The sequence below is a fragment of the Vidua chalybeata genome, chromosome 8 (genome assembly GCF_026979565.1).
Source record: "Vidua chalybeata isolate OUT-0048 chromosome 8, bVidCha1 merged haplotype, whole genome shotgun sequence".
Classification (NCBI taxonomy): Eukaryota; Metazoa; Chordata; class Aves; order Passeriformes; family Viduidae; genus Vidua; species Vidua chalybeata.
In genome coordinates, this window is record NC_071537.1 from 18,598,357 (window position 1) to 18,611,950 (window position 13,594).

At 41.9% G+C, this 13,594-nt stretch overlaps 1 protein-coding gene across 1 annotated transcript in view; it reads left to right on the forward strand.

The window, feature by feature from the left end:
* Positions 1 to 1,709: 1,709 nt before the first annotated feature.
* LOC128791790 (WASH complex subunit 2A-like) overlaps positions 1,710 to 13,594 on the forward strand; it is a 36,896-nt gene continuing 25,011 nt past the window's right edge. The window contains exons 1-14 of the mRNA XM_053949681.1: positions 1,710 to 1,724; positions 1,805 to 1,909; positions 2,334 to 2,498; positions 4,005 to 4,070; positions 4,797 to 4,970; positions 5,637 to 5,730; positions 6,111 to 6,169; positions 6,949 to 6,996; positions 8,255 to 8,359; positions 8,625 to 8,712; positions 9,922 to 9,990; positions 10,358 to 10,470; positions 12,459 to 12,531; positions 13,311 to 13,367. Of these exons, the coding sequence (XP_053805656.1) occupies positions 1,805 to 1,909; positions 2,334 to 2,498; positions 4,005 to 4,070; positions 4,797 to 4,970; positions 5,637 to 5,730; positions 6,111 to 6,169; positions 6,949 to 6,996; positions 8,255 to 8,359; positions 8,625 to 8,712; positions 9,922 to 9,990; positions 10,358 to 10,470; positions 12,459 to 12,531; positions 13,311 to 13,367 (1,216 nt within the window). The 5' untranslated portion in view covers positions 1,710 to 1,724. The remainder of the gene's footprint in view (positions 1,725 to 1,804; positions 1,910 to 2,333; positions 2,499 to 4,004; positions 4,071 to 4,796; positions 4,971 to 5,636; positions 5,731 to 6,110; positions 6,170 to 6,948; positions 6,997 to 8,254; positions 8,360 to 8,624; positions 8,713 to 9,921; positions 9,991 to 10,357; positions 10,471 to 12,458; positions 12,532 to 13,310; positions 13,368 to 13,594) is intronic.

The window sequence follows — 13,594 nt, forward strand, 5'->3', positions numbered from 1 at the left end:
AATTTCTGTGAAAGCTGAGCTTTGCATTATCAACAAAGGGGATTCACATGTCAGTGAATATGGAAAGTAGCTAAAGGCAAGCTTTTCTGATTGATGGAATGGTGTGGAGGAAAAACTACAGCAGAATACTAAAAGGCTTTGAGAATAATTTTATATTTATGTTTATATTTATGTGAAACTAGTCTAGGCTAGTATTTTTCTACTTGTCCTTTGTTAGCTCCTGTTTTATTATCAGTATAGTAAAATTCTTTAAATTGTACTAGGTTTGAAGGTCTGAGCCAGTTCAGTAATGGTGTCTTGTCACAAAATCACAGAAAAATAGAATTGAAAGGAATATTATGATACTTTGCTTTTAGAAGTTTCTGTGTCCCTTGCCTAGTAATGTATTTCCAGGATCTGAATGTAGCCATTAGATCAATATATAGGAACTTGGAGATCTTGCATGTTTTTTCTTGTTTGAGAACCCAAGTAAGATCAATCAGTGCCCTGGTTCCTCATGAATGGTATCAATGTAGTCAAGTGCAATAAATAAATAAGCTCCATGTGCTAATATAAAGGTCTGATTATTGCCAATGGATTATTTAGTTACCACCTGGAAGAACAGGTTATTTCCTGTCATTTCCTTTCTCGTGAACTCACTTGTAATAATGACCGTTTGAAATACCATATGACAAGGCTTTTTAATCCGTTGGAAAAAAATTAGCAAGAAAAGGGGAAGTTAGTGGGGGTGTTTAACCTCAAAAGACCTAGGGATAATTGAATTCCAGTTTGGTGATTTGCACTGTGTATTTGTTCATGTTAGTGTGTTTTCTTCTAGCAAATCCAGGAATTCTGGGATGGGTTTATCAAGGCTCATAGTTATAAAACAAAGGAGATTTTACTTGGCTCAGGGTAAGCCTTGCATTTACTTCAGTAAGAAAAATAGGAGGAAAAGGTCTCTTTTTACTCGTAAGCCTAGGCATCAGCAGAGCCCGGTGCGGCGCTCCAGCGGGGAATGGTGTGCAGCAGACCCTCCTGCTATCTCGCAGGGCGCGCCGCGCTCGTGTCCTTACAAGGCACGTCCTGGCTCTCAGTGGTGGGGGTCAGAGCCTGGACACAGCTGCGGCGGCCGGACCCCGCTCCCGCCGCGTTCCTCCTTCCGCGGGATTCCCCCGCGAGGGCAGGACGGGACGGGACGGGACGGGACGGGACGGGACGGGACGGGACGGGACGGGATGGCAGGGCACGGGACGGGACGGGACGGGACGGGATGGCAGGGCACGGGACGGGATAGGATGGGATGAGATGGGATGGGATGGCACGGCACAGCACGGCACGGGATGGGATGGCACGGCACGGCACGGCACGGCACAGCACGGAATGGGATGGGATGGCAGGGCACGGCACGGCACGGGATGGGATGGGATGGGATGGGATGAGATGGGATGGGATGGCACGGCACGGCACGGGATGGGATGGCACGGCACGGCACGGCACAGCACGGAATGGGATGGGATGGCAGGGCACGGCACGGGATGGGATGGGACGGCACGGCACGGCACGGCACGGCACGGGATGGGATGGGATGGGACGGGATGGGACGGGACGGGACGGGACGCGGTGGCTCCGCCCAACCGCCGGCGCGCGCCGCCTGGCGCCCCCTGCCGGCGCTGCGGTGCGCGCGGGCGGGGCGGGTCACGTGACGGCGCTCAGCTGACCGCGGGGAGCGGCGGCGCCAGCCCAGGGTGAGCGGCGGGACCGGGCCGGGCCGGGAGCGGCACCAGCACCAGCGGCGGTCCCGCTGCTCACTGTCCTTCTCCCGCAGATGAACGGGGACGTGGCGGAGCCGGCGCCGGTGTGGGAGCGGCCCTGGTCGCTGGACGAGATCCGTAAGAGCAGCCAGAGCTGGTCCTTGGCCTCGGACGCCGGGGTGAGCGGTGCGGCCGGGACCGGGCCTGAGCCCGGCACCGGAGGGGTGCGCGGGCCGCGGCCTCGCCGGGGCTCGGGGCCGTGTGCGGGGCGGTGCTGCCGCCCGCTGGCCGGGGGTGGCCGGGGGTCTGGAGACGGACCTGCCGCGGGAAGAACGCAGGTCCCGGGCCTGGCGGCTCTCTCGTTGCTTTAACTCTCCGCTCCGGGCAGGAAAACTGGAATGAGGTGTTGGCTCGAACGGAGATGTAGAACGGCGTGGCTGAGACTTGGTCCTGTATGTGTGCGTGGGAGTGTTTCCGTCTAATGTGCATGTGTTTTGGTCCTCATTTGAAGTGTATGATCAATTCTGCCTGTCTTACAAACGGTGCCAAAAGGAAGAAGACTGGATGCTGCTGACTATTGTTTTCCTTTGATGTTGTCAACAGCTTCTCCGTTTTCTGCAAGAATTCTCACAGCAAACCATTTCCAGGACACATGAAATCAAAAAACAGGTGGATGGATTGATCAGTGAAACAAAAGCTACAGACTGTCGCCTTCATAATGTCTTCAATGACTTTCTTATGTTGTCCAACACGCAGTTCATAGAGAATGTGAGTATGTTCTAGTACAACATCAAACTTTTACTTCAAACCTTGTCACTGTCTCTTAATGTAGTGTGGAGAAGTGATTTAGCTTTCTGGCAAGTCTGATGATGATTTAGGGATGAAATTACTTTTAATTGTGTTTTGTTAAAACATATCCTAATTCCCTTGTGAGTGGTGCACTCTCCAATACTGGCAGGTTTCTGTTGCCTTTTCAGTGATACCTTCCTTCCTTGCTAATACATGATCTGGTGATCAGAGTTTTGGGTTTAGAACTATGAATGAGTTGGGAATTCTGGGATGTATTGGTTTATCTTCACAAGTTGCATGAATGTAGCATTTGTCTGCACTTGCCTGTCTAAATATGAGGAATGGTATACAATGCTGTAAGTTTGCCTAATGGTGTTATTTTACTCTAAAAGCATTTGGTATTAAAGGTGTTGAACTACAGGCAGTTGTCCCCTTGGTGTGGTCATGACCAGCATATTTTCTGGTTAATGTTGCCACTTTGTAGATGTCTCTATTTTGAAAGATAAAGCTAGACTTGAAAGTCTGTTGCAACATTGTATCACTGGAAGTATATGTCTAATTAAGATGGAGAGCTTTAATAGTGTTTCAGATTTTTGGAGGCTTTTTAGCACTTTGAGTTTTATCAAGTGTTTTGTTTTGATCAGCATTATTTCAGGCCATACGTGTCTCATCATGGCATTATTATTGGAAGGATGGTGGCAGAGGAAAAGATGGAGAACTGAACTTATATTCTGGAGGGTTTTGGTGGTAGTGGGTTTTTTTGGTGCTGCAGTGTCTTTTCTGACCTTTGGCTGTTCAGCATAATGATTCTGCTGAGAACAGTTTGTACCAAATGTTTTAAATCTCATGTGCTTACAGCTGTTTGTTCCCAAATTATGGTGCACAGAAATAGGTCTTCATTTCTGATTCTCATTTTAGTTAGTGAGAGATCTGTCTCTTCCCAGAGGATAACTGCACCTGTGCTTGAGATTTGGATTTAGGTTTGCAGGTTCCGTGGAGATCTTTTATTCCCCTTTTTCTCCTTGTAGCTGGTCCTATAAAAGAGTGCTCAAAGAGCTGGGTGTGAGGGATCATCAGAACAAACTGAAGGTTGAGGGTTCTTGTGAACCCTCTCTGTGAGCTACCAAATGACAGAAAACTAAAGGGAAGTAAACAGCTTCTAAGCAAACTCTAGGTTTCACTCTGAAGGTGTCTAGAACAGCTTTACGTTGGGAAGGTTAAAACAGTGCATTTTTTATCATGATCAGGTTAGTCTGCTAGCAGACTTGAATTACCTCAGTTGCGCTGAGAGGCTGCTGACGGTACCTTCAGTACCAATGCATGAAGGTAATTGATGTCATCCATGGCTTCTTTTTTTTTTTAATGTGTAATGAACTAATGTGTAATTAATTATATATTAACAGTGTATTTTGTGGTGGTACCCATGGTTTAGCTCTTGTAGTAGTACATTGTTCTTACATTAATTAATTTTGCTTGACTTTTCAGAGAGTATATGATGAAGAAGTGGAAGAGCCTATTCCCAAAGCTGATGTTGGAGACAAAACAGAGCAGGTAGTAAACCTCAGCTGCCTTGAGTGCTGTCAGTATGTTTGCAGCCATTGTCAACCTTCTCATTTTCAAACTTGCTTTGCTTACATTTACAGCTTACAAACCAAGCCCCTTCCTTTCTCCTTGAAGTCTCTCTGTTGGATAGTGTATGTCACTCAGTCATAAAGCTGACAGTGATATTGGAGGCTACTACAGTGTGTGATCATCTGTTAGGGCATCCCCAAGCTCAGTATGGTATCCAGCAGATAAGACTTATGCATTGATTTTTCAGGTGGTTATGAATGTTTTTTCAGCAAGAGGACTAAGGCCTTGGGCAACCTTACTAGATTCACAGGTAGTAAATTGGGGAAGCAGAATCTGACTGAAATAATTCCTAGGAATAAGTACTCAGAGAGCGCTCTCTCTCTCTCTCTCTCTCTCTCTCTCTCTATATATATATATATATATATATATATATATGAAATCTAGATGTATTATACCATAAATGTCCCCATAATAGTTTAGGAGCACAAGTAAAACAATACTGTGCTTTTGTGGATGTTTAGAATGTCTCTGTTTCTGGAGTGATGAAAATGAATTAAGCAAAAAAAAAATTCTGATTGTCCTTCTAATGCACATAGTAAAAAAGTTTCGTTGTGCTAATTTGAAATTAACATTTTGTATGTGTGCTGTGGTAAGATTGAGTCTTAAGTAAAATGCAGTGACCATGTGTTTTTTCTGTTACTAAAGGAAAAGACGCGAGAACAGAAAGAAGCTGATCTAATCCCTAAAATTCAAGAAGCAGTGAATTATGGGTTGCAGGTTCTGGACAGTGCATTTGAACAGCTAGACATCAAAGCAGGGAACTCTGACTCAGAAGAGGAAGAAAGTAATGAAAGAGTGGAACTGATACTTGAGCCAAAGGTACAGGGACCTGTTCTTGCTGGGTTTGTTTTGCTTTCTTGGACTTGCTCTTTGCTTCTGTCAGCTGTATTACTGCTGTAGTGTAAAATTGATGTTACCTAAACCTGTTACCTAAAGAGAGGATTTGATGACTGTGTCTGAAGAAGTGTTCTCTGCTGAGCTGCTCCTTTTGTAACCTGCCTGTCTTGCAGTTAGGTTAGCATTAAGATATGTCATCCTAAAGGAATTTATTTTAATGGAGTGAACTTCGAAGGGGAAGCCTCAATTCTGTGTGGGAGTGGGATGTAAAAATTTCACGCGTTTTAGGTACAAGCCATATCTTTATGGATGATTTTTGCCATCCCAGTAATTAAAAATCCAAGGTCCAGGTTTTGGGATAAGACTCATGCCTGTAGGTCTTTGCAAGGATATTCTTCTGTTCGATGTAGGAGGAAACATGTTGGGACTACACAAATAGAAGTATCCACTTTGTTTGACAGTGTTGAGAGGAATAAACCTCAGCTAGCCCACCCAGTTGTATGTTGACTTGAAGCATACGTTTGGTGGGGACTCTAAACAAGTTTGTATCTTCCTTGAGTTAAAACAAGGGATGTAAGATTTCTGTCTTTGTCAGCCATGTAGGGCTGTTCAAAGATGTCAGAAAGACCTGATGTTGTCTCTTTCCAGGATCTCTATATTGACAGACCTTTACCTTACTTGATTGGCTCTCAGCAGTTTATGGAACAGGATGATGTTGGCCTTGGAGATCTCTCTAGTGAAGGTATGTGCTGGCATGACCTTTTATTTCTATGCAAGTAATTAGTTCCTAATCCCAAGATTTTTGACTGTTTTAAATCACTGCTTTGGTTATCCTGTGTACTGTTCTTGCATGGTTAGATGCAGCCTGTAATTAGCTGGGGAAAAAAGTGTTCATCATGCTGTAACAACCACGTTTCCAGTATACAAAGTAGTAACTTCTCAGTTACTTGTGCTTTGTGTATTGGAAATGCAAAGTGTTAAAATTTCATCAGCTTTCAAAGTTCTTTCAAACCACTCTACCTACCTGAATTTTAGTTTTCTTCACAGTGTCTTCAGGTGGCTTAAATGGGGACTACAGTGTTCTGTGTCTGATGTTAACTTTTTTGTTTCCATTTAAATTAGAAGGATCAGTAGATAGTGATCGAGGAAGTGTAATTGACAGTGAAGAGAAGGATGAGGAGGTAAGTGGCAAGTACCAGCTGCTTTGCACAAGCACTCCTTGCATGTGAGGGCATTAACTACCTTACTTTTTGATGTTGGCTCTCAAGATAATACTGCATGATGTTTTTTCCCTGTGTTGGTTGGCATAAATATACTTTATTATTGTTCTTGTAGTGGTTTCCTCTTCAGCTTTCCAGAGAAACGTTTATGTGATACTGACTCTAGCTGTTATTGAAGTAGAATACTTCAAACTGTGAAGTGGTTTATTCCACTCTAATTTAATTTTGTGAAGCAAATCAGATTCTTATCAAGAATTTCATTTATGGAGAACAAACCTGTTGAAAATTACAGTTACAAAGAATAGGATGGAGACTGAAAGGAACAAATTTAAAGCTTTGATTAAAGCACCTCCAGGCTTTGCTTCATGAATCTGCTACATTGGAATATCAGTTTCTCATATGTTTTGCTTGCTTTGGCTGGGATGTCTCTCTTTGAAACTGTGCTATGGAAGCAATCCCTTTCTCCTGAGGTGTTTGCTTTTGGTTCACTTAAAGTGAAATCCCTTTTGAGTTACTTGGATGCAGTCACAATGGAGCCTGCTGTCTTTGCTGAATTAATGACTTTCTAGTGAGGTCCAGTTGTAAAGATGGTCAGCAGTGGGGGAACAATTTCTTGGTCAGATCATGGTGAGGAGATCTGAATGTCCAGACTTCAGCAAGTTCAGAGTTTCTTAGTCCTCTGCTTTAACCACTGGACAAAGTAATGTGCGATACTTGTCTCTGGGTTTCTTATGTTACAGGAATCAGATGATGAATTTGGAAACCCTAGTGAAGATGACCAAAAGACGGTACGGTTAAACACTCTGGTGCATACCTGAAAGACTTCACATTTGTGACACAGTGAGCATGCATGAAAGAGGAGATGAGAGCTCTAGACAGTTGATTATTAGCAACTTTGTGAGGCCTGATTTTTATAACTTTTTATGGGAAGGTCCTGGGCAGATGGCACCATGTTCTGAAAATGAACCTGGGTTGGGCTTAAAGACATGCTTGCAAGCTCTTAGATACAGAGCCTATGTGGGATGGCATTGCCTGATATGTGTTTTCCTCAGGAATAACCTGGGAGACATGAGAGTTCAAAGAATCTACCCCAGGAAAACTAGGCTTCTGTGGGTTTATTTGGTTTATAATTAAAAATCTAATCTTACTGTGCAGGAGGCAAGGAACAATACAGTTTGAGTATTACATGGAATCAAAGATGCGAACAGTATTAGATATTTGAACAATCTCTCTTCCCTTCTCATTCATTATCCAAATGTTGAGATGGAAAAATTCAAGCGTGACTTTAGTAATTGGTTTTAGAAGAAGGAATCTTATCCATATTTAGATGTGCCACTGCAGAAGACTTTTAGGTGGGGATCCTCAATCTGGCATGATTTAATGTCAAAAGAGCAATGTTGCAAAAAAGCACCCCTTACTTAATGTATTTATTAATAATACAGTGTTGCAAAAACACTCAGGTGTTACTTTAAGCTTCATAGGGTAGCTTTGTATGCCTGATGTATTTTAAGATGAGCAAGTACCTTTGGGTTGCTGGTGATTTAGTTCAATTCTGGGCACTTGACTGTGCCAACCCCCAGCTCTCATCCAGTTCGTTTCATCTTTTTCACCCTCTTATTGACGTGACTGAAACCAGGATGTGAGCGTGTAGTGTCTCTCATTCTGCTGTCCACCCTAAGGACAGAGCGGGATGATACAATTTTTTACTAGTTGATCAAGGGACACTAAGGAACACTTAACACAATGTTCCTGTGTTAAGATTAAATGCCAGGTCTTTCGTTTGTGTATGGTAGTGGTACACACCTTGTGGGGGGAGCCTTTGTGTCCTCAGTTGCAGCATTCAGTAACACAGCACAAGGTTGGGGTGTGCTAGAGAATGCAGCAACTTGCTTGGAGCTAGAACTCCTTACCTTTCAAAAGCTGTGAAGTACTCCAAGTTAGCTGTAAGTTCCCATCCTTTCTGTAAATTTGATTTGAATATTTTATCTAAGCAGTTGTAGTTTTGTGCTTGTTTTGTATGCAAACAGGATATTAATTGTTTTTTAGAGGATAGCCCAGATGAGTGATGAAGATGATGATGATGGCTGTGATCTCTTTGACTCTGAAAAAGAGGAGGACGAGGAAGGAGACTTAGATGAAAGCACAAAGCCTGTGAGTGATTGCTGCCTTCCTTACAAAGCAAGGTGACATTGAAAACTATGTGTTCATCAGAACTAGAAATTTTGGGGATTTTTTTTATTTTTGATACATGCCTAATCTCTGCTTTCTTAACAGAAAGCTGCATTGCTTCTTCTGAGGGCTTCAGGCAAAGTCTAGACAAGATACTGTATAAGTGAGGCTATAGAATACAGTATTTATAATTGCAATTGCATCAAGTTGTTAACTGGATCTGCTGCTATTTGTCCCTACTGCCCAGAAAAAGAAGAGGCCAACATCATTTGCAGATGAGCTGGCAGCCCGAATCAAAGGAGAAGTGCCAGTCAGACAGGATGAAGAGTGTTCGTGTGAGTTATCTCCCAAAAGATATCTCCAAAATCTTTGAAAAGTATTTGTGCAGTTATGGGGGACTTGTGAAAGTGTGGGACAGGAGATTGTGGGTTACAATACACGAAGTTACACAGATCTATTATTTGAATGTTCAAATAATATTAGGTAAAAGCATGACAGGAGGAATTGCAGACACTCTTTTGTGCTCTGAGTAATTCTTTGCCCATAAATCAGAGGGCTGAAACGGAATTCACTGAGAGTTATAGTGGGAAACACATTGCTTTCAGGTGAGACAGGTCACTCTCAAAACACAAAATATTGGAAGTGCTTACTTTCCAATCTGATTCTCCCTCTGCATGTTTGACCACATGTGCTTTCTCCTGTTTCAGCTAAGTTTGTGGAAGCCATTGGTCACTGTGGTTTTTCTGTGAGCTCTACAGTAGAAAACACCTCAAGCAGTAGATTGGACTTTTCATGTGGTGTGAATTGTTTGTTTTCTTTGTGGCTTAAATATACTGTTTTCAGGAAGTGTTCCTTGCTACTATCACTCATGATATTTTAGACTAAAGAATGCATTTACTTTTGTGTTGCTTTCAAAGGCAGAGATGTCTCAAGTATTTAGTCTTGCAGCAAAGCAGCAGTTGAAAATAACTAGCTGAAGTTGAGTTGGCAAGTGCTTGTGAGGCTGCTGTTGACCTGTAATATTGAGAAGATGAACAGATAAGAGCTGTGTGTGTGTTCTTGAACAGTTCAAACAATCAAACTAGGTCTGTTGATATCAAGAGTATAAAACCTACCAACTTAACCTGTTCAGTTACAGGGAAATCTTCCAGTCATTGAAGTAACCTTGTAAGGCCAGAGGAGATAAAATTCTGGCTTTGCTTTTGGTAGCTGAATGAAGACAATAATAAATCTGGAGCCATTTGAGTGGCTGTCTGGAATGCTGTGTTGCTTTCTGACATCTCAGGTGACACTAGTCTGCATGTAGACAATTGTGTTGAACTCCTAGGGCCTGACAGAATGATTCTATTACAATTTTAGGTACTAGTTTTAGAAACTATATTTCATAGAATTGATTAATCAGGCTGATTCATATGAAAGCACAGAGATCAGCATTAGTTAGCTATAGCTTAGTTTGCTATTTTTCTAGGTTCTTTTTGCCATAGATAGATCTCAGACTGTAAGTAAAGGTGAAGTAGTTTTTCATTGAAACTTTCTTCTTAAAGCCCTCTCATCAGAGACCAAAACAAGGAAAACCCCAAAAGAGAAGAAGGAAGTTAGAGTTCCATCGGATGGTAGGATATCTTCCTCTCTTATTTTTGAATTTTGGGCTGGATTGTAAGATAACACTTAAGAAATCGTGGCTTTTGCTATAGAAGCTGGGTGTGGGATATTAGTAAGCATCCTTTAAGATGAATGTGTAAACAAATCTAGGTTGTGATATGCATGTAAACAAGGCTGGAAACACACTTAGTGAGAGTTCTTCCTTTCATGTGGCCTTCTGCAGGAACCGCACAACCCAATCTGTCTTCAGCAGCTTCTCTCTGTGTCATGTTTATGAGAGCAGATGGAACCAAAGCAGTTTTTAGTTTGGTTGTCTCTAATTCCCTTTCCTGAAACTTGATCAGTCTTACCAAAGCTTGTGTCTCTTGTACTTTCTAGATGAAGATGATGACATCTTCAAGCCTCCTAAACTGACTGAGGAGGACTTCACACCGTTTGGTTCAAGGGGTGGCCTCTTCAGTGGTGGAACAGGCCTCTTTGATGATGAAGAGGTGAGAATGCTGCAGATTGTAGAAATGGAGGTTTTCCCCCTTTAAAAAAACAAAACAAAAGATCCCTGAATATTCCCACTTCTGGAAGACATAGAGGACAAACAGCATTGTGTTGCTAGGTAATATTCAATTGTTGTGGAATAGCATAGCTTTCCAGTGGGGAAGAACTACACAAATGATAAACTTATGTTCCCATTAGTACAATTTCCTCTTCTCTGCAGTACTACTGCTGAGAGATGCAAATGTGGTTCCAGTACTATATTAGACAGGTTCTGATTCCAGGAGAGCTTAATTGGCCCCTTACATTTAGCTCTGGTGGTAAACAAAATGCCATCCAGTTTGTTTATTTTAAATCAGCAGATTTCTATTAAAATGCCTTTGAAAATACTGGATTTTGTCATTCTCTCTCTGATTCTGGGAGAACTGTAAAGGAAGGAGAACCCTGAATGAAGCCATTCACACTTTATCTTTCACATACCATGTGTAGACACTGCTGCTGCTGAGTTTCTCTCTTTCTGTGCTGTTAAAAGTTTTCTATTGCAGTTATGCTGTGTTGTTTCATTCAGTCATTGTACAGTTCCTGGGATGCTTATGTTGGCAAAAAATGTTTACTATGTTTACTCTTGTACTACCTAGAGCTGACTTGAGAAAGAAATGGCATGAAATGCATTTCTGACCTTATTTTACCACTGTGCACATGAAAGGGTGTAGAAACCTCATGTCAGGGCTTAAGATTTAAGAATAAAAGCACATGGTTCCCTCTGATGCAGCTGATATTGGTGACAGTCAAGCTTAGTCCAGAACAGTAGTCATATTGTTGCTTTTGTGGGATGTTGTGGTCACTATTGCAGCTAGAAAAAAAGTCAGGTGTTCCTTGGAGGCAAGGAGGTATTAGACTGAAATTTGGAAGGAGGCCTCATGTTTCTCAAGCTTACCATGCCCAATCTACTAGAATATACCCAACAAGCACCAAACAGGGGCATTGTTTGTAGGGAGGGGGATAGTTCTGTGCAGTGCTTTCCATTCTAACACAGCTTTTATTGAAAAAATGTTTTTTCTATTTTTTTTGAAGTGGCAGACAATAGCTTAAAAAGAATATTAAAAAAAATAATCTGATAGTTAAACATCTCGGAAGGTGACTTAGCTTCACTTTACTTGTGCATTGGAGGAGGCTGCACTGTACCAGCAGGCAGACACAGCAGGGCAACAGGCAAATAATAACTGACAAATGGCAATTGATCACGGACACCTCTGCCACACCCCTGTGCTCCCATACTCTTTCTGAAGTGTTTTGTCTTCTTTCTACAGAGGTTTATACAAAGACCATATATTTTGACTCTCCAGGTAGTCAACCTGTAATATCCAGTTCACATAAGAGGGAGGCGAGGCTTTCAAGAAATTAAGTGGTCAATACTCAAAAAATCTGTCATTTTCCTGGAAATCCAGGCTGTGATTGTTAGAGATTGGTACAGGGCACTGCAGCCTGAACACAGGAACAACTATGGGAGTCTCCTGCAATGCTTTTGAGCTGTAATGTATTTCCCTGCACATATGTTTTATCCACATGAAGTTCAGGAGTATTTTTATGCTTGTCCTGACCTGAATTTTTCCCTCAAACCTTACTGTATAAACTTCAGTAGGAAAGCTCAGAAGGGTAAAATCAGGACCTAACCAACTGTAGATTAATTAGTGTAAGTCCTTGAAGATGTGCAGATAAAAGGTCATTACTTCTCTTCAGCAGACAGACTAGTGATCAGTAAATTAAATTTTAGAAGAGTGCTGCTTTTCTGAACGTGTATGCTCAAGTTAACACTTGAGTACCTAGGTATAAGTCTGTATTTGCAGACATCCTTTTGAGAAGGGAGTGGTGATTACCTCCCCTGTCTTGGCTTAGAAGTGAACATTCAATATGGAAAAATCAGCATCTCTAATTTCCTACAAAAACAAATTCACCGTTTCCCCCTGTTTGCACTTTCATCTATGAGCAGAGTGATCTTTTTGCTGAAGCACCAAAAGGAGAAGAATCAAAAGAGAAAGAGGAGCGAGTCCCAGTAACTGAAGGTAAGAACCAACAGTTGCCTCCTGTAGTCTTGTCTATGCTGTGATTTATTACTGCTAGCAGCTAGACTGTTCCAAAATAGAAAGCCTGGTGTAGCAATTGCAGAGCAAGTTTCTTCTCCTCACCAGTCTTAATAGAGAGCAGCTATGTTGAATTTTACGTGTGTTTGTTCGCTATGATGTGTTACACACACCTGCTCTCCTAGAGCTGAGAGGATGTCTTTACTGCTGTTGGCAGAGCTCTCTGCTGTGCTGAGTTCCTGCTTCTCAAGTGTACTTTGCAGGATCCAGTTGTGGGTTTGAGGGGAACAGAGATTTCTTCTTGCAGTTTAATTCCCATGAGTTTCTCACTAGGTGTATATCTAGACCCTTAAGGACTCTGAGCACATATTCTGTGTTGCAGAGCTTTTACTGAAGCACTGTATTTGATGAATTTTCAGATATGTGTTGGGAGACTAAACCATTTTGTTTTGAATGTATTGTATTGAAGTGGTTTTGAGTGTGTGAATGTGAACTGTTGTAAATAATGCTGTATGTAATTATGTAATATGTTTGTAACCTTCAGTGTAGTAGAGCTGTTCTGTGGAGTTTAAATTGAAAAAAATAGACTGTTACATATATTTGCAAAAGCCCAGAAGTTCAAGAAGAATGTGTAAAGAGTTCTGAGCTGTTAAGAAATAGAAAGCAGTTCAGACAACTTCTTGGATTCCTGTTTCTGTGGGAAAGGCTTTGACAGCATAAAATAAGTGCATCCATTTGTATTGTACTTCCTATGATTTCAGCATCCTCTACAAAGTCCTTAAAGAAAGTTCCTGCAGGTGCAGTATTTCTGTTTCCAGGTATGATTTATTCAATAGCCAATTGCTTCATGCACAAAATGCTATTTTCTTTAAAACCTACTGTCGATGTTTTAAAGAAAATAATATCCAAATACAGCAGCACTGCATTGCTTGATCATATGCTTAATGACAAATACAGATGCTTCTACCATGCTAAGCCTAAACTGCAGCATGTTTTATGGATAATCAAAGATTCTGGAGAAGCTCTGAAGGTAGGTATCACTGAT